The sequence below is a fragment of the Neolamprologus multifasciatus genome, chromosome 7, assembly GCF_963576455.1.
Source record: "Neolamprologus multifasciatus chromosome 7, fNeoMul1.2, whole genome shotgun sequence".
NCBI classification, from domain to species: domain Eukaryota; kingdom Metazoa; phylum Chordata; class Actinopteri; order Cichliformes; family Cichlidae; genus Neolamprologus; species Neolamprologus multifasciatus.
This window is the reverse complement of record NC_140445.1, coordinates 60,053,974-60,077,517: the sequence shown is the minus strand read 5'-3', so window position 1 is coordinate 60,077,517 and position 23,544 is coordinate 60,053,974. Positions and strand designations below refer to the sequence as shown.

Sequence of the window (23,544 nt, the reverse complement as noted above, 5' to 3'; positions counted from 1 at the left end):
TTGGCCAGCTGCTCATTCTTTCAAAATTAGTTTAGCCTGCATGGCTCAGCTAGAGATAAATGGAAAACGTCTCATCACTTAAATATTGTCCACATACCATCCCTGTTATAAGAGGGTTTTCCCTGTAACTTCATATTTAGGTATTAATACACACCTACAGGCAGGCAAAGAAGAGCTTAATGATCTTATTTTACTGACCTTTTCAATGTTCATGACTGATAAATATTGTGGGTGTTTGACACTTTTTTTTTGGCTTCGGCTAAGATTTTTGTTGGATTAGAAATGAGTACAGTTCAGTTTGAACAGTTTGGAGACAAATTTAGAGAAGCAAGGCTGACATAGTTTGGAAATGTGTACATGAGGGATAGTGGATGTACTGGACAAAGGATATTGAATATGGAGCTTCCAGGCAGGAGGAGAAAAGAAAGACCGGAGGGGAGGTACATGGATGTAGTCAAACAGGACATAGGGCTGGTATGACAGAAGATGATTCTAGAGATAGAATGAGATGGAGGCAGGTGATCTGCTATATCGACCACAAAGGGAGCAGCCAAAAAAGAAGTATAAAAAGGAAGAGGAAGCTTTAAACTTGGGTGTGCCAGGAAAAGTTTTAGATCCATTGTATTAAAGGTGTAGTGTGTAGAATATCACCACTAGATGTCAGTAGATTGCAGATTGCAATCAACTGAGTTCTGTTTTCTTAACCATCCCAATTTAAGTGCATAATCCTAGCTATGGTGGCTGCTGTAGTGAGTGTAGGCTGTCAGTCCACTGTTTACCTTAGCTGTGTCCATATCTATTTACTCTGGAGGAGGTTGTAAAACTGAAAGCTGATGTGAGCTGATGAGTCAGTGAAGCTCACTTCTGACTGATGACAGCATTGCTGAGGTGAGTTGCTTAGGATATCCTGAACTTCCTGTCGGTAAGTGCTGCAGTTTTTTTCTGTTGATAGCTTATGTCAACTGGCGTTATTGAAACTTTCTTTGAAGTGGCTCTAACATTGTTGGACTCAAACACACAGCAAATAAACTCTAGTATGATGTGAAAATGTAATCAAACTGTTTAATAGAGGGAAAGAATTGTTTTTAGGACACCTGAGCCTAAAATTATCTGGCATAATGTTGGGTCATCATAACCAGCTGGTTGTTTAGCTGGCTCATTGTTAGCTGTCCAGAGATGGGACAGTCGTATGTATGATCTGGTGACAATAAGAAATTGAGACAATATTAGGACTAAACAAGCATGTTTTCATGTATTAGAGGGATGACTTCAGTTTCGGAGATGACGCTGGAGATGAGAAGGAACTGGTTGAGGTGGAAATGAGGAAGGAGGCATAGGAGTGGTGGAGGAGGAGGCAGATGAATGGGTTAACCTTATATGTGGCTGGTCTCTAACCACATACATAAAATTTGATTAGCCAGAATTGTGATGTCCATCTTGACCAAGAGGGCGGGCCATATACAAATAGCATAAACAAAAAAAAATAACATCAAATGTGTTTAAAAAAAAGTCAAATTGAGTCAACCCCTTAAAAGAGTGCCAAAGGCTTTAGCAAATAAATATGTTTTAAGAACAGTTGTAAACTCAGAAAGAGAAGAGGCCTGCCTCACGTGCAAGGGCAGATCATTCCACAGTGATCTGCCAGTCCAAAGACATGCAGTTAATGGGGTAAGGTTAGTTGATAATTCTAGATTGCCCTCTGATCTGAATGTGAGTGTTAATGCTTGTCTGTCTCTCTGTGTTAGTACCGTGGCTCTCGCCCTATGGTAGCTGGGATACAAATGGTAACAGAGAATGGAGAATATAAAAAAATGCACCGTTGATAGCTGAGGAAATCTATTTTTGTTGTTCTTCATAAAAACAAAAAATGTAATAGCCTATATTCACTGTTCCTTTAAATGAACAAGAGACACCTTGAGAAAAGGGTTTGTTTTACGTTAAACTTCATGCATTTTTTAGTATGTTTTCCATTTGGGCATAAAATCCAGTTATTTCTTTTCAGTAATGCAAAAATCACTTTGTCAGTAGTCTAAAAATACATTACAGTGGTACTAGCATAAAAATACAAATGTTAATACTATTATTTTAATGCTATATTAATATACTAATTTGAAATGTGCGCTTTAGGTCTATGATTAGCTTCACAGAATCTTTTATTCTGAAACAAGGAGCCGGAAATGCACTAATACACACCAGCGAAGAAGAGCACGAAGCTAGCTTGCCAAGCTAACCGGTTGTAGACATCTGACTGAAGATGTAAGCATGTATAAAACTTTCGATTGAATGGGAAAAATAATTAACCGTGTCGTTAACAGACGTTGTAGCTGCTGTCGGTTTGTGATTTGACACGGTGTCAAATGTGAAGAGGTAAGGTCACTGTAAAATTCAATTCAATCATGCATGAATCATTAAAAGCCGTCCATTGAATGAAGTAAAAGTGCTCTGTGAGGTGAATAGCAGGCTATACTGCCTCAGACACTAGTTTGATACCAGTGCACTGTCTGATAATAAAGCTGGAACTTTATTCAAACTTTCCGCATGAAAATTACTTAATTAAGCCTCTGAGAACTGAATTTTTTGAAAGTTATACAATCACTTGTTTCAGCGTCCAGATGTTAATGTTTTTTCTAGTTTTCTTGTGTAACTATAGGTATTTCTATAGGTTTTTTGATGGCATTGCCGGTGAAACAAACGTTATTTGCCAAGTTATTGATATGACGTAAACTAAACATGTATACACGTGTCTGCCCGACCTAAATGACCGACCTCAGTGACTCTGTTATCAAATGTAATTCCTCTTGTTTCACTCATCAACAGATTCCAACATGTCCATCCAGTTTGTGTATAGCCATCAGCACTTCGTCACTGATGTGTATCGGATCAGTGGAAACAATTCCGCTAAAAACTCTGCATCAACAAAGTTTGACACCGCCATCCAAGGCGGCTGGGCAGACAGGATGGCACGGGGCATATTTCGCTACCATCTGGGGGATTTAAAAACACGGGTCCTGCTGGGTTCCCATGGCTACGTGGCTCAGCTGAATATCCAACGGGGAATAGAGAGAAGAAAGCCACAGGAGATCATGAGCATTAAGCAGGAGTTCAATGCCAAGCAGTTTAACTTTAACAAAATTAAACACGATGAAATCATATTTGAGATGATAAAGGACAAAAAAGGAGGTTCACCTTTGACTAACAATGCAGAGTGTCCTCAAACCCAGAAGATGGTTGTGTTGGTCAATATTAGCCCTCTAGAGTTTGGACATTGTCTCTTTGTCCCAGATCCTGCTCACTGTCTCCCACAGATCCTGACAAAGTTTGCAATCCATGTCGGCATTGAAGCTGTGCTTCTGAGCTCTGATCCCGGTTTCCGTGTGGGGTTCAACAGTCTGGGAGCATTTGCATCTGTCAATCATTTACACCTCCATGGATATTACCTAGACCATCCCCTCAAGATAGAGTCTAAGCCAGTTAAACCTTTATGTCCTGAAAAGGGATTTTATCAAATTTTGGACTTCCCGGCAGGCTTTTTGTTTTATGCAGAATCAGAGGAGGTGGAGAAAGTGGCCCAAACTATCTGTGAAGTCACAGATTTTCTTGTGAATAATAATATTGCTCATAACCTCTTTTTGACTAGAGGAAGCCCGCCGTGTGTTCAAACGCAAGGTGAAAAGGATTTCTGTTCAAGAAAAGGTGTTCGCATTGCTGTGTGGCCCAGAATATCCTGCTTCGGTGCCAAAGAGGAGTCTGCCTTTAATGTTGCTCTATGTGAACTGGCTGGACATTTACCCTTTAAGAGCAAAAAGGACTTTGAGCACATGACAGAGAAAGATGTCGTTGATGTAATCCAGAGCTATCTTTTGCCTGAAGATGAGTTTCACCAGCTGGAACAGCAGCTTACTGAACATTTATTGTGTTCATAATGTGTGGTCATTTTCATCAACTTACAGCTGGGCTGGAAGGGTCTTAGACTTTTGATGGCATAAATGGATGAATCTGGCCTCTGGAGTTTGAATTAAATTGTAAAAACTGCACTACCGTACTGAATGTGTGTCAGAATCTTCCCTGTACAATGAAAGAGATTACACATGTTGAGATTTATATGATATTTACAAGATAAAATGTGCTTTAATTGGTTAATGAATGTGTTTTAGCAAAACTGATATCAAATAAAATGTGACTAAAGAATGGAGTTTTGTGTCTGTCTGTTCATGAATTGCTGTTCTTAGCCAAGTTTAATCGGGTCAGGAGAAGCTCGGGTGTGGTGGCACAGAGCCATTGTGAATGCTATTTGTTACATGTGAGCATTTTATGTTTGGTGTAAAAGGAGTATGGTGGTAGGATACATTTTTCCAAGCAAAGTATATAATAACAATAAGAGTCATTGGGTACAAAAGGTTTTACATTGGTTCAATAGAAAGGAGCAGATTACGGAGAATTAAGGGCTGTAAGTTCTGTGGAAATCAGGCATAGGGACATTTTGAGATTTGGACATAATATTCTTGACATACTATATTCTTGTCTATTTGTAGTGAAAAGATGACCGTGCCTTATGTAAAAGCCAGCAGCTTGAAGGATGTATTTTGTCCTTGTGTTTTGGATACTGGGTATTTTCCACAGCTGTTATCCCAACACGTTCTCAATGTGACAAATCGTCAGCATGTTACGCTTTCAGTCACCCAACGCGTTCCTATGTTATGTAATGTTATTGGTAACATTACCTAAATAGCTGTCACCTGACAGTTATCCTGGCTCCACCATAAATAAAACTGCACAACAAGCCCAAAGTTAGTTCACAGCTATTGTCAAATAACAACACTACATCGGGCATTATGGATTTCAAAAACTCACTTCAGAAAGCCTGACAGTGGTTCTCAGATAAACATCAATGCTAGACATGATCTCTGAAGAGCAAATCATTTGCTAGAACGACATCGCCAAGGTAGCAGCAGTAGCGAGAGGAGCGTTCTGCTCACCTGTTGTAATGAGGCTCCTCACTGGGGATCACTCAGTAGCACATTAATCTGTATGCTTGGCTGCCAACTTGCTCTTTTTCTCCTATAATGGTTCAAAATGGTTTGACAGTTTTAGTCAAGTCAAGTCATCTTTATTTATATAGCACATTTAAAAGACATCAAGTGTCGGCCAAAGTGCTGAACAGAGGGATAATATAATAAAAGAATTAAAATAGAAAAAACATTTTAAAAAAATAATTGTAAGACATGTAAGAGTTTATAGCATATAATGTACATGCAAATATGCACATACATATACAAAGCTGTACACATTCACACACAAGCACACATATGTGAACATAATGTATATACACATACAACACCATCCAATAAGATAAGAGACCAAATAGACAGAATAAAAAAAGATATCAAAGAGATCTGAAAGCCATGGAAAATAAGTAGGTCTTGAGATTCGATTTAAAGACTTCCAAGGATGAAGAGAATTTTATGAAGGGGGGAAGACTATTCCAGAGTCTTGGGGCGGCAATGGAGAAAGCCCTGTCACCTGTAGATTTGAGCTGGGAGCGTGGAACTGATAAAACCATCTGACTGGAGGAGCGCAGAGATCGAGTGGGTAAGTGCAGGCTAAGAAGATCTGAAATGTAACCTGGAGCCAAACCATGGAGAGCTTTAAAAACAAATAGTAAAACCTTAAAATCGGTTCTATGTTTAACTGGTAGCCAATGTAGAGATGCGAGTACTGGAGTAATATTCTCTCTCTTTCTAGTACCCGTCAGGAGCCTTGCGGCTGCATTTTGAACAAGTTGCAGGCGTGACAGGCTTAAGTGACAAATGCCTAAATAGAGAGAGTTACAATAGTCAAGACGTGACGATATGAAAGCATGAATAACAGTTTCCAGGTCTTTAGATGACAGGATATTTTTGAGTTTAGAAATGCTCCTGAGTTGGAAAAAACTGCCACGAACAACTGAATTTATTTGCTTGTCCAGCTTGAGAGTGGAATCAAAAATGAAACCAAGATTTTTTACATGGGGATGTACATTAGCTGATAATGGGCCCAAATTGTTTCTTATGCGACGAATAGAGTCCTGCTTACCGAAGATTATAATGTCGGTTTTGTCATGATTTAGTTTGAGAAGGTTCAGAGACATCCAGCAATGTATGTCGCTAAGACACTCTGAGACTTTCTGCAGTGTACTATCAGCACCTGGTTTTAGAGAGAGGTAGAACTGTGTATCGTCTGCATAAGAGTGGTAAGAGATCTGGTGTTTCTGAAAAATGGAGCCTAATGGGAGCATGTATAAGGAGAATAAGACCGGGCCCAGAATAGAGCCCTGAGGTATTCCACAAGTGAGTGTAGCTGGGGAAGAGTATTTGTTACCCAGCATCACTGAATATGTTCTGCTCTCTAGGTAAGAGGCAAACCATTTTAGAGCAGAGCCTTGAATGTCGACACATGTCTTTAGACGGTTTAATAGGATTGTGTGGTCGACAGTGTCAAATGCTGCGCTCAGGTCTAAAAGGATTAAAACCGTACTTTTCCCAGAATCAGCAGCTAGAAGCACATCATTGAACACCTTCAGTAGAGCAGACTCTGTGCTGTGGAAAGCCCTGAAACCAGATTGATATTTGTCCAGAATATTATGTGTGTCTAAAAATGAGGATAATTGGTGGAGGACAATCTTCTCAAGAACCTTAGACAAAAATGGCAGCTTAGAGATTGGTCTAAAATTGCCAAGAACTGATGGATCTAACCCAGGTTTTTTTTTAGAAGCGGCTGGACAACAGCTTGTTTAAACAAGTCAGGAACAGTTCCATATGAGATACTGCCATTTACAATAGCAAGGACGTTGGGGCCGACTGTCTTCAGCACATCTCTGAGAAATGGTGTAGGTAACATATCCAAGGGGCACGTAGTTGGTTTCATGTGCATTATTATATCAGTGAGATGGGATAATGAAACCGGTTTAAATTCTGAAAAAAGGAATGAACATGTAGGTGGTTCAGAGGGGTCTTGGGATGGGAGCGGGATATGTGCTCGGATATCATTAATTTTTTCAGTAAAGAATTTTTGAAAATCCTCAGACGTGTGTGGGGCAGTCTCAGATATGACTGATGTGGTGGGATGCAAGACAGAGTTGATTGTATTGAATATAACTTTAGGATTACCAGACTTCTAGACCAGTTTAATATTTATTATATTTATTTAGCAGACAGGGCAAAGTATTTAAACAGATTAAGGGGAGTTACTATAGTCCTTTTGCTGATAAATGGGAACTTGGTGTTTAATCAGGAAAACATGTTTTTCACACATATTATTTGCTGGGGATTAATTAAGGATATTTGTTTGATTTGGTCTCGATCAGAGACAGAACTACAAGCTTTAAATAACATGCATTCCAATATTAAGCTATCCATCCATCCATCCATCCATCCATCTTCATCCGCTTTATCCGAGGCCGGGTCGCGGGGGCAGCAGCCTAAGCAAAGAGGCCCAGACCTCCCTCTCCCCAGCCACCTCCTCCAGCTTATCCGGGGGAACACCAAGCTATTGTTAGGTTATAGCAACACTATAGGAATTCCATATGTGGAAGACAACTAAAAAGGATATAGTGCTCATAACCTTGCTGTAAAAATAAAGGCATTTTAATTTTATTTTGAAAAGACCTGAAGTTTTGGATATTTAATCCAAATTATTTGTTCCAGTTTACTGATTCTTTATTTTACTCAGCTTTCATTGTTTCTGAGCGCTAAGTGCAATAAAATGTTTTAATGTGAAAGTGAAATTAATATTGTTCTCTATAATTTGCTTGTATGAACCAGAAAAATGCACAAAAACTGGACACTTGTTTCAACCTTAAACCCAATGATGGCTGTTTCAATCAAACCTGTCATGTATCTTAGACATTATTTCATCGAAACAGCCCCGAGCAAGGAGAGAAGAATGTCCCCTGTAGCTATCTAGAAATAAGAAAACATTAACTGCAAGTTCTGTACAAGCCTCTATTATTATTGAAAAGCTTCATTTGTTTTCCAAAAATTGGCTTTTTGTCCTAAGGAATAAGTTAATCTCGCTGTTATATTACATGCTAAGCAAACATAAAGCCTAACCAATGTAATTTAAGGAACAATGTTTTTGCAGATTATTTAGGTTGTGAATAAAGTTTGATTTGGTTTGATCAAAATTTTAGCAAAAACTGAAAATATGCTAAAATCAAAATTCAAAATCTAGATATCACTGAAAAGAGTCGCATGTGACTTGCAATTTGTAGGGAGAGTCTGTGGGTGTGTCCTCAGAGTCCAATCTTGAATCTAAAATGCTCAGACCTTTAAAGCGTCTGTCACTTTTGCAGAGAGCAGCTCAGCAGAATAATTCAGAATTCAGATAATAAGGCATTGAGATAAAAAAAAAACAACAAAAAAAACATATATACATATATGTTGTTTTTTTATTATTATTTTTATTTTTTAGAAAATCTATTTTAAGTAATCAAAAGCAATGGGAGCTTGTCAGAGCTTTAGGGAAATGTGTGATCGTGAAAAGAACACCAATGTCCGTCTGAGTCTTCCAGCTGTTTGCATTGTGTGGCAGACTGCCATGATCATCTTGTTTGGGGTTTTTATACGTTATAATCACGAGGCAGATGCACACTGGGTAGAGCACAGAGACAAATTAAATTTAAAAGACATTGAGAATGACTTCTACTTCAGATATCCAAGTAAGTAATTTCTTTATTTCTATCTTTCTTCTCCAGTAAATTCTGTAATGTATCCATTTCTATGTACAATTAGATATTTGTTTATATAATATATAATTTTATCTCTGCTAGCAAATAGTTTTTTCCAGTCCAGTAAAAAGCTTCTGGTTGACTTACCAGTTTACCAGACCTCATATTATGCTAACCTTACAAATTACCTTCACATTGCTGACAAAGATCTGACTCCTAGGTGAATTTTCCCCAAGGATTTGACTCCTCTAAGGCCTCGTCCTGTTTAAAAAAAAAAAAACAGGACGAGTCCATACTAAGCAATAAAGTGTGTCTAATTTTGATAATATGTTTTGTTTAGATTATGAGATTTTAAAGATCATGTAACATGGGTGGATATATTGGATGTATGGTTGTGGAAACTCTACAACACAGTCCACAGTGTCAATGTCAGGCTGTCGATAAGGCTAAGCCATCTGAGATGTGGTGTTGGATGTCAGATGAGAAGTTCTTTTCCTGATACAGGTTAAAATTGGAGACTGAAAATACCCGGTTTTAAATTGATCAGTTTAACTGCAGGCAGTTTGGAACATCCCAGGCTTTGCTGGCTTTGTTAGTTCGAAGACAGAAAAAAAGAACTTGTGCTAAAACGTTTGCAGCTTATTGTTTCACAGTGCAGTGGCACCTATTGCGCCCCACAACGTGTCAGACAGTTGCAGTGTTATGTTGTAATAATGTTGCTGTGCATGCTGGTATCTATGTATCCTATTTGCTAGTCATGTCAGGTACTGCCTGTCTCATGATGAAAGAACCTAAAGTTCTTCAAATGTGTAGCTGTAAATATAATCTCTATATTTTTATACTTTTAATCTTGATTGATCTGAACTTCTAAGACCTGACAGATTTTTTTGGCTTAATTTAATGGAGTTATGCAATTCCTGACAATATATTAAATATAACTAACTTTAGTTAGATAGATATATAAATAACCTATTTTTTAAAAAAACAAACAAACATGTGTTGCTAGATCTACTTTAAATAATTGCAATAATTTTGAGCAGGTGTTGTCCATACTTGCACTACAGACCCTCCAGATTCATGAAACCTGCCAAACCATTGCTGTCATCGTTTTCCTGGTCTGCCCGTGTTACTTTTACAGACAACCGTAAGGGTTAGCACTTGCATAAGTAACTAGATGTAACTCTCCATCATCAAAACATGTCATCATCTAATCTGCAACAGTAAATACACACAGAGTCCTCGAGTCATCTTCACGTTTTACCCCCTGTTATTTATTAAGCCCTCATGACTCCTGATGACGTATTGTAAAAGTAAACTGCATGGTAGACAGTTTTCCCTCTAAATTCAAGAGTACACAATGTAACCTATAAAAGATCACAGGTTAATTAGTATCAGATTAAGAAAGAAAAAAGGACAACGATGGGTGTGATTAGCATTTTTGAAATCAAAAATATCTCTGCATATGATTTTATATGATATATAGTCACATTTAAAGCTCAGTTATTCTGAGAGAACGTGTACTTTAAATAGTACATACTTGGGTCAGAATCACCCCATTGCAAGAAGGTTGTGGGATTGAATCCACCAGCTTGCATGCCCCCAGTTTGCATATGCTTCCTGTGTCTGCATGCGTTCCCTCTTGGTATTTTGGCTTCCCACAGTTCAAAGACATGCGTGTTAGTTTAACGGTGATTCTAAATTAGCCTTATGTGCGAATGTGAATGTGAATGGTTTTCTGTCTCCCTGTGTTTCACAGTGTGTGTGTCTCTGTCACAGCTGTGACAGGGAGTGGGGTGGCTCAAGTTGTAGAGCAGATCAGCTACTGATCGGAAGGTTCCTCAGCATACAAATATCCTTGGGCAAAATACTAACTCCAAATTGACCTCTGATGCATTCATCGGAGTGTGAATTAGTTTCACTTGAGTTTAGAAGTGCTTGTATGAGTGGGGGTGAATGAGGCATGTTGTATAGAGTGCTTTGAGTACTCCGGGAGAATAGAAAAGCACTATATAAGAATCAGTCCATTTACCATTCTATCCCAACTGAATGAACGAGCCAAAGAAAATGAATAGATCCATAACACATGCTTACTAAGACATAAAATATAGTCATGGTGCATGGAAGGCTGACTTGAAGTAAATGGATTACATGTAAAGTTTCCATGTAATTTTGTTACATACGCACAATGTAAATGTTAAATTTAATGGAATCTGGTCAAATGAAATTTACTGCATTGGGATACATGTAGAAATATCAAGCACATTTTACATAACGATTAATTATTTTAATAAATAAACCTCTGATTTATATATTTCACTTTTATATTAAAAACGCTAATTTGCTGTGCAAATCATCCCTAAATTGTTTAAAGCCAGGTTTTCTTTTTTATTCTTTTTTTTTCTAGTTTTGTCTACATGAGCCCTCTTTTAGATTTTCCGCTCTTTCCACAATTTTTGCATCAACCCTTCAGACACTTACTTTGTTTACTCTAGTTGTGTGTTGGCAGACTGTAAGTGACTATCCACAACTTGAGTTTGAAAGTAAAAACGTTATAACCACTATGCCACCAAGCTGTCCCTACTACCATTCCTTTCCTTTTTTCTACTTCTATTCTCTTCTGTTCTTCTAATCATATTTTTCTGTTAGGTTTCCAAGATGTCCATGTGATGATATTTGTTGGATTTGGTTTCCTCATGACGTTTCTTAAGCGATACAGCTTCGGAGGAGTAGGTTTCAACTTCCTCATCGCTGCCTTTGGTCTTCAGTGGGCACTGCTGATGCAGGGCTGGTTCCACTGGCTGGGCCCTGATGGGAAGATCAGAATTGGAGTTGAAAAGTAATAGTTCAGTTTTATTGCTCATGATTTAAAGGGATCAAAAAAATCAAAAAATCTGAAATGTATGACTTACAGATATTATATAACAAGTCATGTTATGAAATAATGTGATTCATGTTATGAGTTCTTGTCTTTTGATTCAAATACCGAGAAATATGGTCTCTCCTATGGGAATATGTTTCCACCTGTATCCAGAAGAAAAGAGTTTGTGTTTGTGGTTGGAAGATAGACTGAAATTGGGGGTAATGGGAAATTATGCTACTTCTGAAGTGCTGCCAAAGATATGATAGCTGTGTTTGTGTGTAAAATAGAGATAGAGAAAGTGATCCACATGGGGGTAATTCAAAACCGTGACCCTGTCCTGGCAGCATAGTTTCTCCTGAAACACATTAAGTTGTGCTTTCTTTTCATTTGCCACCCATGTAAATCTATGTTAAGTGTACAAAATGCAGCATTGTTAGTTCATTCATTTCGGTGCACTCTTAGCCCCCCAAAAATATGCTGATCTTGTGGAAGGCCAGTGCAGAGAAGTAATGCTCTTTTATTTCCTTGCTTGTCCTTTACATTTTGTCTGTTTTGCCTTCTTCAGCCTGATCAATGCTGATTTCTGTGTGGCCGGCTGCTTAATTGCCTATGGAGCATTGCTGGGAAAAGTCAGTCCAGTCCAGCTAATGGTTCTGACTTTGTTTGGGATTACACTGTTTGCTGTCGAGGAATTTATCATCCTAAGTGTTATACATGTAAGTTTTAACAATCAGATTATACTTCACCAAAAATATATAATAAAAATGCTATCTAATCAGACAATACATATAATTTCCAGTTGTAAAAACAGGAGCTCATTTAGTTCATGTCTGTGAACGATCCAGACCCCAATATGATGTTTAGGTGACTTTTTCACTGTCACTTTATTGAAATAAAACACACACACACACATGCATCTCAAGTCCACGACCACACCTGCTCAGAATCTGCTTCTCATAGCAGACTGCAGAGTAGGAAATATAGTTTTGGCCTAATGCTATTCTTTTATTCCTGAAGGCCAGAGATGCTGGAGGCTCCATGGTAATTCACACATTTGGAGGCTATTATGGTCTTTCCATATCATGGATGCTCTATCGTCCTAACTTGCACCAGAGCAGTCGTCTGCAGGGCTCTGTCTACCACTCAGATGTCTTTGCAATGATTGGTAAGCTTTGTTTACTACCCACAACTGCACATGGTCATGTTTAGTATTGCTTTTGATTCATAAGAGTTTTTTTTTTATCTATTTAATCTCACAAAACTCCCTGTTACTTGTGACTTATATCACTATGGCACAGGCACCCTGTTCCTGTGGATGTTCTGGCCCAGCTTCAACTCAGCTATCTGTGATCACGGGGATGGGCAGCACAGAGCCGCCATCAACACTTACCTTTGTTTGGCCTCAACTGTCCTCACCACTGTGGCCATCTCGAGCCTCTTCCAGAAGCATGGGAAACTAGACATGGTAACAAGTTACAAACACTTATTAGATATAACCTATTATGCACATGGACATGATTATGACATTAGGAGATGAATACAAACCAAAACAAGAAATCTATAAAAAGTTTAACAATCCTGCAAACAAATTTTTCAATAAGTGCACCCTTCAGATGATTATTTACTCAGGATACACATTTTTCTGCACTTGTTTCTCAGGTTCACATCCAGAACTCCACACTTGCTGGAGGCGTTGCAGCTGGAACAGCAGCTGAGTTCATGCTGATGCCCTATGGCTGTCTTATTGTAGGTTTCTGCTGTGGCATCATTTCCACACTTGGATATATCTTTCTCACGGTATGATATTTATTTTCTTTTAATGCTTTCCTTCCAACTGCTGTCAGACTTTACACCATGGTCTCTGAAGATGACTACACACGTGCAGACATTCACACACACACACACACACACACACACACACACACACACACACACACAAAATTGTAACTTTATCCCTGACAAGTGCATTTATTCCTACTATAACAAAGCATTTTATTCTATTTTGTATAGTATGTTATTCTATTTTATCTTATCCTATTCTATTGTGTTTTTCTTAAGTTTTGCTCTTAACTTGTACTTTCTGCCATGACCCCAAAATTTCCCATGTGTGCGACAAATAAGGAGGGTAGACCGGGGTTGTATTTCACACTTTTGACCCTTGCATGAATTTCTGATCATTATAATGTTGTTCAACAACCCTTTCATCACTAAAGCAAAGCCTAGGATGCTGGCTCAAAATAGTTGTTTGCAATTAATTATAACAAAAATTAATTAATTATCAACGATCTGACACTTTGTGACCCCAGATGTACCCCCAATGTACAGAGACATCAGTATTTCTATAAATGAACAGCACCCAATGCCCCTTGTATTTAAAGCATGGATTTGAGGAAGTGATACGTTTTGCAAATTATTCTACATATGAGCAATAAAACTAAGGAAGTTGTGGTGCTTTCATAATGTAGCTTTTGCTAAATGCACAAAAATAACAGAAAACAGAAACAGTTCTGCTTCACTAGAACCTTTATTTCAGTGTCTCGTGATCGTTTTTGGTTGCAAAGTTGCAATTCTAGAACCTCACATTTTAATTTGCACAGTTTAGAACTTTTTATCAAATTGCATGCTAAAAATTTGGGGGTTATATTTGACAATAAGTTCACTTTTGTGAAACAGATTAGTTTAGTTGTACAGCGGTCTTTCTTTAAACTGAGGCTTTTATCCAAGGTGAGATCTTTTTTGTCTTTTAACAACCTAGAACGGGCAATTCATGCTTTCATCCTATCCCAACTGGACTGTTGTAATTCTTTATATGTAGGCATTAGTCGGCCTGTCTTGCAAGGCTCCAGCTGGTCCAGAATGCCGCTGCTCGTCTTTTGACACAGACGAAGAGGAATGAACATATCGCCCCTGTGCTTACCTCGCTTCACTGGCTCCCTGTACGTTTTAGAATCAATTATACAATCTTATTGGTTATAAATCACTGAATGGACATCCTCCAGGGTATCTGTCAGACCTACTGCAGCCTTATATGCCCCTTAGAGCTCTTAGATCGGGTGATCTTTTGCTCTTGGCCACACCAAGGTCGAGGCTGGTTCTTAGAAGTGATCGTGCGTTTGCAGTCGTGGTGCCTAAATTGTCGAATGATTTGCCTCTTCACATTAGACAGGCTCCTACCCTCAATCTTTTTAAATCCTATCTTAAAACACATTTCTACTTACCTGCTTTTAATACTGCACGAGAGTTATTTACTTATTTATTTGTTATTAGCTATTTGGCATTGATGTTAATTGATATTGCTATTTTATTATGTAATTTATATGTTTGTACAGCACTTTGGTCAACACCACTGTTGTAATTAAAAGTGCTATATAAATAACTAAACTAAACTAAACTATCTGTTTAGTGTCTCCCTGTGATAACATCCCACAAGCATGCAAACTGGTGACAGGAGTGCTCTTACTCTACTAAAGTGAGAAAGTGATATTACTATAACTATGCTTGTGTAGTAAAATCACACAAATCTTTCAGCCATTCATGGAGAAGCGCCTGAAGATCCAGGACACGTGTGGAATCCACAACCTCCACGCTATGCCAGGAGTTGTAGGTGGCATTGTGGGAGCCATTACAGCTGCATCTGCATCTATTGAGGTTTATGGCCACGATGGGTGAGTTTTCCTTGCCTACAAAAAGGAAACATTCAGCTAGACATTATGGCTGTGTTTCCCATTTCAAATAAATGGCTTAAAGTGGAAAAAACAGTTGTCGTACCTGTATTCTTGTCATTGAGCTCCCTGTTTTTGTGTTAAAGGCTGGTGAACACCTTTGACTTTAAGGGTAAATTCAAAGACATGGTACCCACAAGGCAGGGCGGTCACCAGGCAGCGGGCCTCTGTGTGGCGTTGTGCTTCGGTATAGGTGGAGGCATCATTGTTGGTGAGGAAATCAGTTTGACAGAATATATACACATGTTAAAAACTGCTTTTCAGACAGTGATGATAATGACTTAGTTTTTCTCTTCCTATTAGGCGCTATCTTAAGGCTACCTATCTGGGGAGACCCTGCAGATGACAACTGCTTTGATGATGAGACCTACTGGGAGGTGAGAGATAAATCTTAACATCCTTACATTTATGAGGATGGAAGGATTTGCGATGTAAAATCAGAATTCAGTCGCTATTTCAGCACACAGAAAGTTTTAGGATGCACAAAAAGAAAAAAGCTTTATTGATATCCCTGAGTGGCATTTTTAAGATATTTAACAAATCCTGATGAATTTTATTAAATGGTCATACCTATTTTTGAAGCACACGTTTGATCCAATGTGTATATAAATTGACAAAGAGATTTTAAATTACAGTCTTGGTTTAATGCTTCTTGTAGAAACATTTGTTGTTGTCAGTGTTGGGAAAGTTACTTTAAAATAGTAACTTAGTTACATTACTAGTTACTTCTATCAAAAGTAACTCAGTTACTTCAAGTTACTCGTTACTTTCAAAGTAACCAGTTACTAGGGAAAGTAACTTTGGTTTTACTCAGAATTCTCTTGTTAATGTGTTGCTTCCACAACTTTGCCAGTCTTCTAGCTTGCTTACTTGCCACAAGTGCACTGTGCCACCTACCAATAGAAAGGAAAAGATAATGTGCATTTTTCCACGAGAGAAATCCCACGCCTGGACCGTCATTGACTGCTGCCATGATTCTAGCCTACGTCACAGCGTCATGTGCGACTTTTACATCCAACACAAAAACTGCAGTCGTGGTGCTTTGATTGTACTCAGAACTCGGAAATTCTGCCTTCTGAATAGGAAGATGTAGGTAACACCAGACTGCAGATGAGCTGCATACAGGGCTGGACGGGGACAAAAAATCGGCTCGGGCAATTTGACTAGAGACTGGCCCGCCATTATAGGAAAAATCATAAAGCCTTTGAATGAAAACAAACGCTGTTGTGACAGTGATGTACACTGTTTTGATGGTATATATGCATCAATCTATCAATCGTTTGTTGTAAGATTCAGATTATTATTTTTATTTTTTAAAAGCTAGACATTTTAAATAAGAATAAGAAAGAAAAGTATTTCTTTGTGCCCACCTCTCCCTGTTAATGCTCTACCTGGCCACCCTGGCAAAACTTTGCTAGATCCGCACCTGCACAGTTACCAGCTGTCAGCTACCTAAAAAAGGATCCTGGGGTTATCTGTCTCTCAGAAACAGTTCATAACTTCCCTTCAACTCATTCATGTCACCTAAAAGGTAAACCTGTTTCTCCATCACCTGTTCAGCTCTGATGATTCAGTAAGGACATCTCCTGGTTTCATCTTCATGTTTCCCTCTCACCAGATAACCAAACCCACATCATGACCAGCAGCTTTTTTGCAGCTGTGGCTCCAGCAAACCTCAGCTGATACTAGAAATTAATATTAAAAAAATTCTAACAACAGCTGATCAAGCTTAAACGTGCTGCTGTTGTTTAACGCGACATCGGCTGGTTTCCTCTTTCTGGCGCAAAGTGGGCGATAAACAAACAGGAGAGCCGATCAGCTGATCATTGATCAGTTTTCATGATTGAAGTAGAAACGGGAGAGGGAGGGGGAGAGAATAAAAGAAGAAGAGGCAGCTGTGCAGCAAAGACACAGAATAACTCCAGCTTTGTGTCTTTTTCATTGTAGCTGAATTACGGGACAAACTGTTCCTTTTCACCTCAATAAGAAACGCGTAATATTTTCTCTGAATACCAGACGGGACGGTTGGCAACTCTAATAACTTATGAACAAAATAAAGTTCAACATCATTAACTTCATAGCACCCACCCAGCTGTATAGAAACTCCGTCATGCTAGCTAGTACGCAGTACGGAAAAAGTCCGAGTAACGAAAATAAACTCCACCTAAACTTGGTTTATATCTGACCCAGATAGACTGCAGTTCTTACCTGAAGTTCAGTTCACACTTGGACCGGCGGCCGCCTCGGGTCTCTTTTCCTTCTGCGTCCCCTTTCCCTCATCCACCTGCTGCCTCCACCACTTGCTAATGTTACTGAATCTGTGGAAGCTCCGCGATAGCCACCACACGAAGTAACGAGTAACGACCCTATCTAAATCCCAGTAACGACTAACGCGTTCCTGATTTTGGCATAATAACTAGTTACCGTGCTCGTTACCACAATAATAACGTAGTCACTGTAACGCGTTACTTAATAACGCGTTAGTCCCAACACTGGCTGTTGTGTTTTGCTCATTCTGAGGCTGTTTCTCCAACCCAGCGTTAACATTTGCAAATAGTCTGCCGTCATTCACTCTTCTTCTGGTACAAAAACCCAATTTACTCTGTAACTTTTCCCCAAATTTAATAAGAAACCGTGAAATCAGATATTCTGACGCTAGTTGTTCATATGCTTGTTATCTTCCTGAGATCACAATGTTTGCCTTCTAATATCAACAGGTCCCAGAGGAGGAGGAGAGCATCCCAACAATCCTGCAGTACAACAACCACGTGCAAAACAAAGATATGTAAGTGTCTCCTTCTTCTATATGTCTAGGATTTGTGCTGTTTTCATACCAAACTAACGATGCAGTCATTGCCTTTTGTTGTTCAAGACTGTACTGCATTCAGTCTCCTCTCGATGGCAGCACAGCACAGTTTTGGGATTATTCACACATCTTGATGTAACTCCTGCCATTGTGTGAGGGATATATTTTCAGGGTGTTGAATACAGTGTAATCAGGAGGTGAGGTGGCGGATAACATGACACCTCAGAGACATAGACGTCTCCTACCACCCCTAGGTGTGGGTTTAATCATAAGATGCTAACGCAGATGCTGTGCTCTATGCTGCTAAGTTAACCTGTGCTCTCTGTTGATACGGGTTTTCCACAGAACTGCTTCACATGGTTAACTCTTCAATGTGACCTTGAAGTTATGCAACAACAGTCATGTTTATAGTAGAAACAAAAATGCAACTAGTAATTATTTTTTGGAATCTGCTTAGTAGAGTCAATATGTAATGACCACATGAATGTCTTCAGGCCAGATCTTGTAATTTGTGAAATTTGGTTTTCTAGCGCCCAGTCAAATTTCACCATGGAGTCGGAGTCCAGGGCTCGATCTTAATGGACTTCTGCCTTGTTTCCTATCATTCTCCCACTGGACAAAAATGTTCATTTCATGCAATTAATGACCACTTGTCAGCACCAGCTATTTTCCATACAGTGATATGTTTGTCAGTATGTTATGACTGAATTGTATTTCAAAATCTCGGTTTTTGTTTGAATTAAAAACTACTAGAGGAGTAATGTATCTTCTGCTAGCTGAACACATTATTCCATTTAAATCAGCTTACAGTAGGTCAAACATTCAGTGGGGGGAATTACCTTGATTTGCCTCATTTCAAAGTAAAGAGACCGGTAAATTGACTTATGTAAATTCTCGTGTCGCTTGCAATAATACCTGTAAAGCTGACCTAAACTACTCAACAGAAAAGTTTTGTCTTATGCTTTGAACCACGTTGCCATGCATTTGTAGAATCTCCTATTTAACATTTCTCCTGATCCAAATCTAAATGATTTTGGTCTGTGTGATGTAATGAACTGCAGGTAAAATCTCATTAGTTACATCTGAAAATGATGTTTCCATTAGATGCATTTGAGTAGGGTTTTTTTTTTTTTGGTGTGTGTATCTTCATGGAGAATTTTTACAATGAGACGGGTATTAATCTTGATACTGATTGATTTAGACCTAGGTTATCCTGTGACATTAAAGGAAATAAATGAATACATTTGGTAACGTGTTATCACCACCCTTTTATCAAGCATTACAAAGAATGATGGAAATGTAAATATGTAAGCACACATGAGGAATTTTATAAAGTTAATGTGCTGTTCTTTTTCCCTTCGTGCAGCGGCCTCTTCTTATGAGTACTTTTAGAGTTAGCAACAAATACATTAGTCAGCACCTTTTTGATTGTTGGATGATTCCAGCTTGTCACAATTTGCTAATGGTAAAATAGGCTATAGAAGGAATGTGTTACCAGATATGTTTATTGATATTACTGATCTGAAAATTGGTTTTGTCAGAAGTTGATATTTGTATTCTTAAACGTTCTACACTGATTGTATTGATCGTAATGTAATTTTGGAAATTAAACGTTATTAAGAAAGTGTACAATATCCTATGCTTGCTTTGTCTGTATGTGAATAATTAAGTTTGGATATATTTAGCAATTAAATAAATGTTTGAAGCGGTGCACTTGAAATACAAATACAAATGTGAGAGGGACTGTACCTCCTTCAACGGCTCCTCTTAAGTGGCGATGCAACTCAGGGTAAAGGTCGCACTCTTATTGCTCTCCCGGGACACTCTGGTGACCAAAACAAACTAGAGATCAGCCATATGATCTTGACCTCATGTCACAAAAGGGCAATATCCCTGACAGGGTTGAACACACATGCCGGAGTTAATTATTTTGAATTCATTAGGAGAATTTCTGTGAAGTCATAGATATTCCATATTGGTATTATTTTTTCCACATGGATGGGTAAAAAAATGCACAAGTGTGGGTTGGTCATGCAATAAATGTTAGATGATGCCTAGTCTGTCTACAATTGCTAAATATAGCATTGATTTGTGCATCGTCTATCCTTCATTTTCTGATGAAGGCTGGATTCACACATGCTCTGTCTTCTGCCCACACGTCTGTGGCATTTCACTGGTTGAAGGCGGCAGCGGCAGCGGCAGCACCAGCTCATGGCGGGAGTGTGGATGATTCCCACACATGAGTAGCAGCAAGGAATCCATCTCCTCATCCAGTCTCTTTGCTGACAAAAGCAGGCTTAGCGCTGTTTTCTTTTGTCATCAGTAACGTGTTTGAGTAAAGGAGGTAATGGTGCCACAAGTGCGCCAATTAAACGAGATGCAGCCCTGCTGGGAAGAAAGGCTCCCCCATTGCCCCCGATACCCCCCTATAATACATACACGCACATATGTGCACACACCCACACACAAACCTCAGCTCTTTTCATGCTACCCCCATGCAGTTCCCGCCCCAACTCTCCTCATGTTTATTCATCAGCCACTTAAAGGGCAAATGCAGAGGCCTGTTAAAACTAAATCAGGCTTACTTTTAAATGATGCCACGCCGTCCCCTCCGAGGGTAAGGCAGCCGGACCTTAGGGGCTTCCTAAATTCAGCATTTAAAGAAGGTCCTTCGGATGGACGCTGGCCACACGTTCGTTCCAGAGAGCAAAGTGAGAAGGTGAGATGGGGAAAACCTTTGGGGGGCATGAAAGAGGGAGGCATGGACAGAGAATGAGGCCTCACTTTCATTGCTGATGACCCACTGCCTGCCATCCAGGCTCAATCATGATCTCTGATTGACAGGTGGAGGGAAGGAGAGGGTGGGAACAGAAGGAGCTTAGAATGAGAGCTGCACAAAACGTACTCCCATATAGGGGGCCGTGGAGATGCTCATTAATGATAAAGAACATACCAGGCAAAGCATGTTTTCTCTGCATGCCAGCAATGTTGTTTGTTGGATGAGATTAGTTTGTAATCTCCTAAAATGTACAGAACACTACGTTGCTAAAACACAACGTGGGAGGTCGTGTTGGTGCACCTGATTGTGGACATTTAGCTTTTAGTTCTGCAACCCGAAACCCTTTTTGTTGTATTTTTCATTTCTTGATGAAACATTCCAAATGTTTTCAGTTGGTGAAAGGTCTGAACTGCAGGCAGGCTAGTTCAGCACCTTCTGTTACAAAGCTATGTTGTTGTAATAGATGCTGTATGGCTTATTTGCACGATGGGGCTTTAACTTGCATCTGCGGATGGCACAATGAGCTGTGTTCACTTACAAAACTTTCTGGAAGTGTTGCTGACTCCACACAGTGATTTCTATGACAGAATCGTGTATGTTTTTAATGCAATGCTGCCGGAGGGCCCGAAATTCGCAGGCATCTAATACCGATTTTTGGCCTTGACCCCTTGCGGACAGAGATTTCCCCAGATTCTCTGAGTCTTTTGATATTATGCACTGTAGATGATGAGATGTTAAAAGTCTCCACAATTTTACGCTGAGGAAAATTATTCAGAAATTGTTTTACAATTTGTGGAAACAGGGTTTTTTTTCTGAAGCTTGGGCCATATTACTTGCCTCTCTAAGTTGTTCTATTCATACTCAGTCACATTACTGACTCATTGCCAGTTAACCTAATTAGTTGCAAAATGTTTCACCAGCTGTTTGTTTTTAGTAAGACTTTCCTTCTAGCCTTCGGTTGCCCCCAGCTTTTGCTGCCATCAATATTTTTTAATTAAAAAGTAAAATATCTTAGTTTAAACATTTGTTTGTGAATAAAATATGGTTATCTGAGGTTTGCAAATAATTACATTTAGTTTTCATTTACTATTTACACAGCATAATGGCTTTTTTGAAATTGGGATTGTATTTGTTTTTGCCACTGCTCAAACCAAACAGCACAATATGGTGATTTTTTTTATTTCTGTGTGTTCATGGCGGGATTGTTTTATAGATATAGATACACGCCATCCACACTGCAGTAAAACCTCAATGAATTCCCTTTACAGTTACAAGCACCTACAGTGGTTAGAGTAGTATTCAGGAATCTATGTTCACTCTCTTATAGAGAGAGCTGTAAAAGCCCTTTTGAAAGCAACCACGAGTCCATAAAACTGTTCATAAACTATTCAAGCCCTTAGTCTTTTCTCTCTGTGCCTAATCTGCTCACATTCTGTTTGCAGTTTCCGTGTCCCCTAAAGATGATCTCACAGCAGGCATTTCAAAACTTTCCTGACCATTAGGATCTGGACTGTCTTTGTGATGTCTAATCCTGGGACTAATTGAGTCCTATATTTCCCACCATCACTCCTGTCCAATGTTTTCCTTTGAGGTATTTTCAGCTATTTTTTTTATTCCATTACATTTGAGAGAGAGTGGCATGTTCCAGAATGAGTTTGTAATTTTTGTTGCAAAAAAAATAAATAAATAAAATTTAGTCGCTTCCTCATTTTGGAAATTATCACTTGGTTATATTAGTGGCACATGTTGTGCAAACCCAGGTAAGGTGGACCTGTGACTGAAGTGATGCTGCCAGGCTCTCATCAAGTTCACGTCTTTACTCAAGGGTAAATGTGGCCACTATGAGAACAGATTTTGGCCAGATTTGGCCACAATTGTATTTGGCAGGGCTATATAAAGTACTTCACAAGCAAAATATTAGTTACATACAAATGTATCAGTACAAACAAACTATTGTTGTTTTATAACAATGTATGTATTACAGGGTATCTTGTTTTGGAAATATGACCAGTTCCTACTTTTTCACCAGCTCCTTGAGGAGGAAACATTTTCCTGATAATACTTTTTGTTTTTAATTTATTATTTTTTTTACACAGGCAAGAATACTGGACTTTAAATGTACTTGTTATCGAGTTTTCTTATAATGTTGTTTATCTAAATTATGCTAAATAATTGTCTTTGGACTATGCCCATTAGTGTTTGCAGCCTGCTCTTGAACCTCCCAGTTTTGCCCACTGTAGGTTTCTCCAGGCCTCCCCACGCCACAGAGGCTGCTTAAGTGTCCCTATCGGACCACAGTGGAGAGGAACAGCAGATTAACCATGATCCTATCCGCTCACCGCTAGCCCCTTCATACGCTCCGTTACACCACCATTTAAAAGGAGGAGGGGACACCATTCAGGCCCGTGATATGAATCCCAGACGTGGGGACAAGAACAGAGCTTTCACCCCTGTCTCGCAGCAAAGACCTCTTTCTGGCACCCTCTAATTCTGGTTGCTATGGGCTCCTGGGTTCAATGGTGGACTCCCGTTGTGAGGGGACAAAGCCTCTCAGTCATCCGGCGAGGGTTGCCAGGGGAGGCTGAATGTATGGGGAGGGACAGGCTGCCGTTGTCCCAGACGAAATGTCTCTCTTAAGGCGGCTGAGATCTGGTGATTGACAGGTGGCTACAT

The 23,544-nt window shown here is 39.2% G+C and overlaps 2 protein-coding genes and 1 long non-coding RNA gene across 3 annotated transcripts; 2 read left to right on the top strand and 1 right to left on the bottom strand.

Moving 5' to 3' along the window:
- Positions 1-1,462: 1,462 nt before the first annotated feature.
- On the top strand, positions 1,463-4,188 carry gdpgp1 (GDP-D-glucose phosphorylase 1). Its single transcript, XM_085166922.1, has 2 exons — positions 1,463-2,367; positions 2,818-4,188. Exon 2 carries the CDS (start codon positions 2,826-2,828, stop codon positions 3,921-3,923), a length of 1,098 nt encoding a protein of 365 aa, XP_085023048.1. The 5' UTR covers positions 1,463-2,367; positions 2,818-2,825; the 3' UTR covers positions 3,924-4,188.
- A 4,133-nt stretch (positions 4,189-8,321) lies between these two features.
- On the top strand, positions 8,322-19,816 carry rhcgb (Rh family, C glycoprotein b). The gene is made up of 11 exons (XM_085166918.1): positions 8,322-8,695; positions 11,351-11,540; positions 12,130-12,280; positions 12,582-12,729; positions 12,863-13,029; positions 13,224-13,361; positions 15,093-15,229; positions 15,373-15,497; positions 15,590-15,663; positions 18,004-18,071; positions 18,623-19,816. The coding sequence occupies exons 1-11, from the start codon at positions 8,476-8,478 to the stop codon at positions 18,669-18,671; spliced, it is 1,467 nt and encodes a 488-aa protein (XP_085023044.1). The 5' UTR covers positions 8,322-8,475; the 3' UTR covers positions 18,672-19,816.
- On the bottom strand, positions 8,526-15,443 carry LOC146515752 (uncharacterized). Its single transcript, XR_014875154.1, has 2 exons — positions 15,333-15,443; positions 8,526-15,244 (listed from the first exon to the last, which is right to left on the bottom strand). It is a non-coding gene; the product is annotated as an uncharacterized LOC146515752 (long non-coding RNA).
- Positions 19,817-23,544: the final 3,728 nt, after the last annotated feature.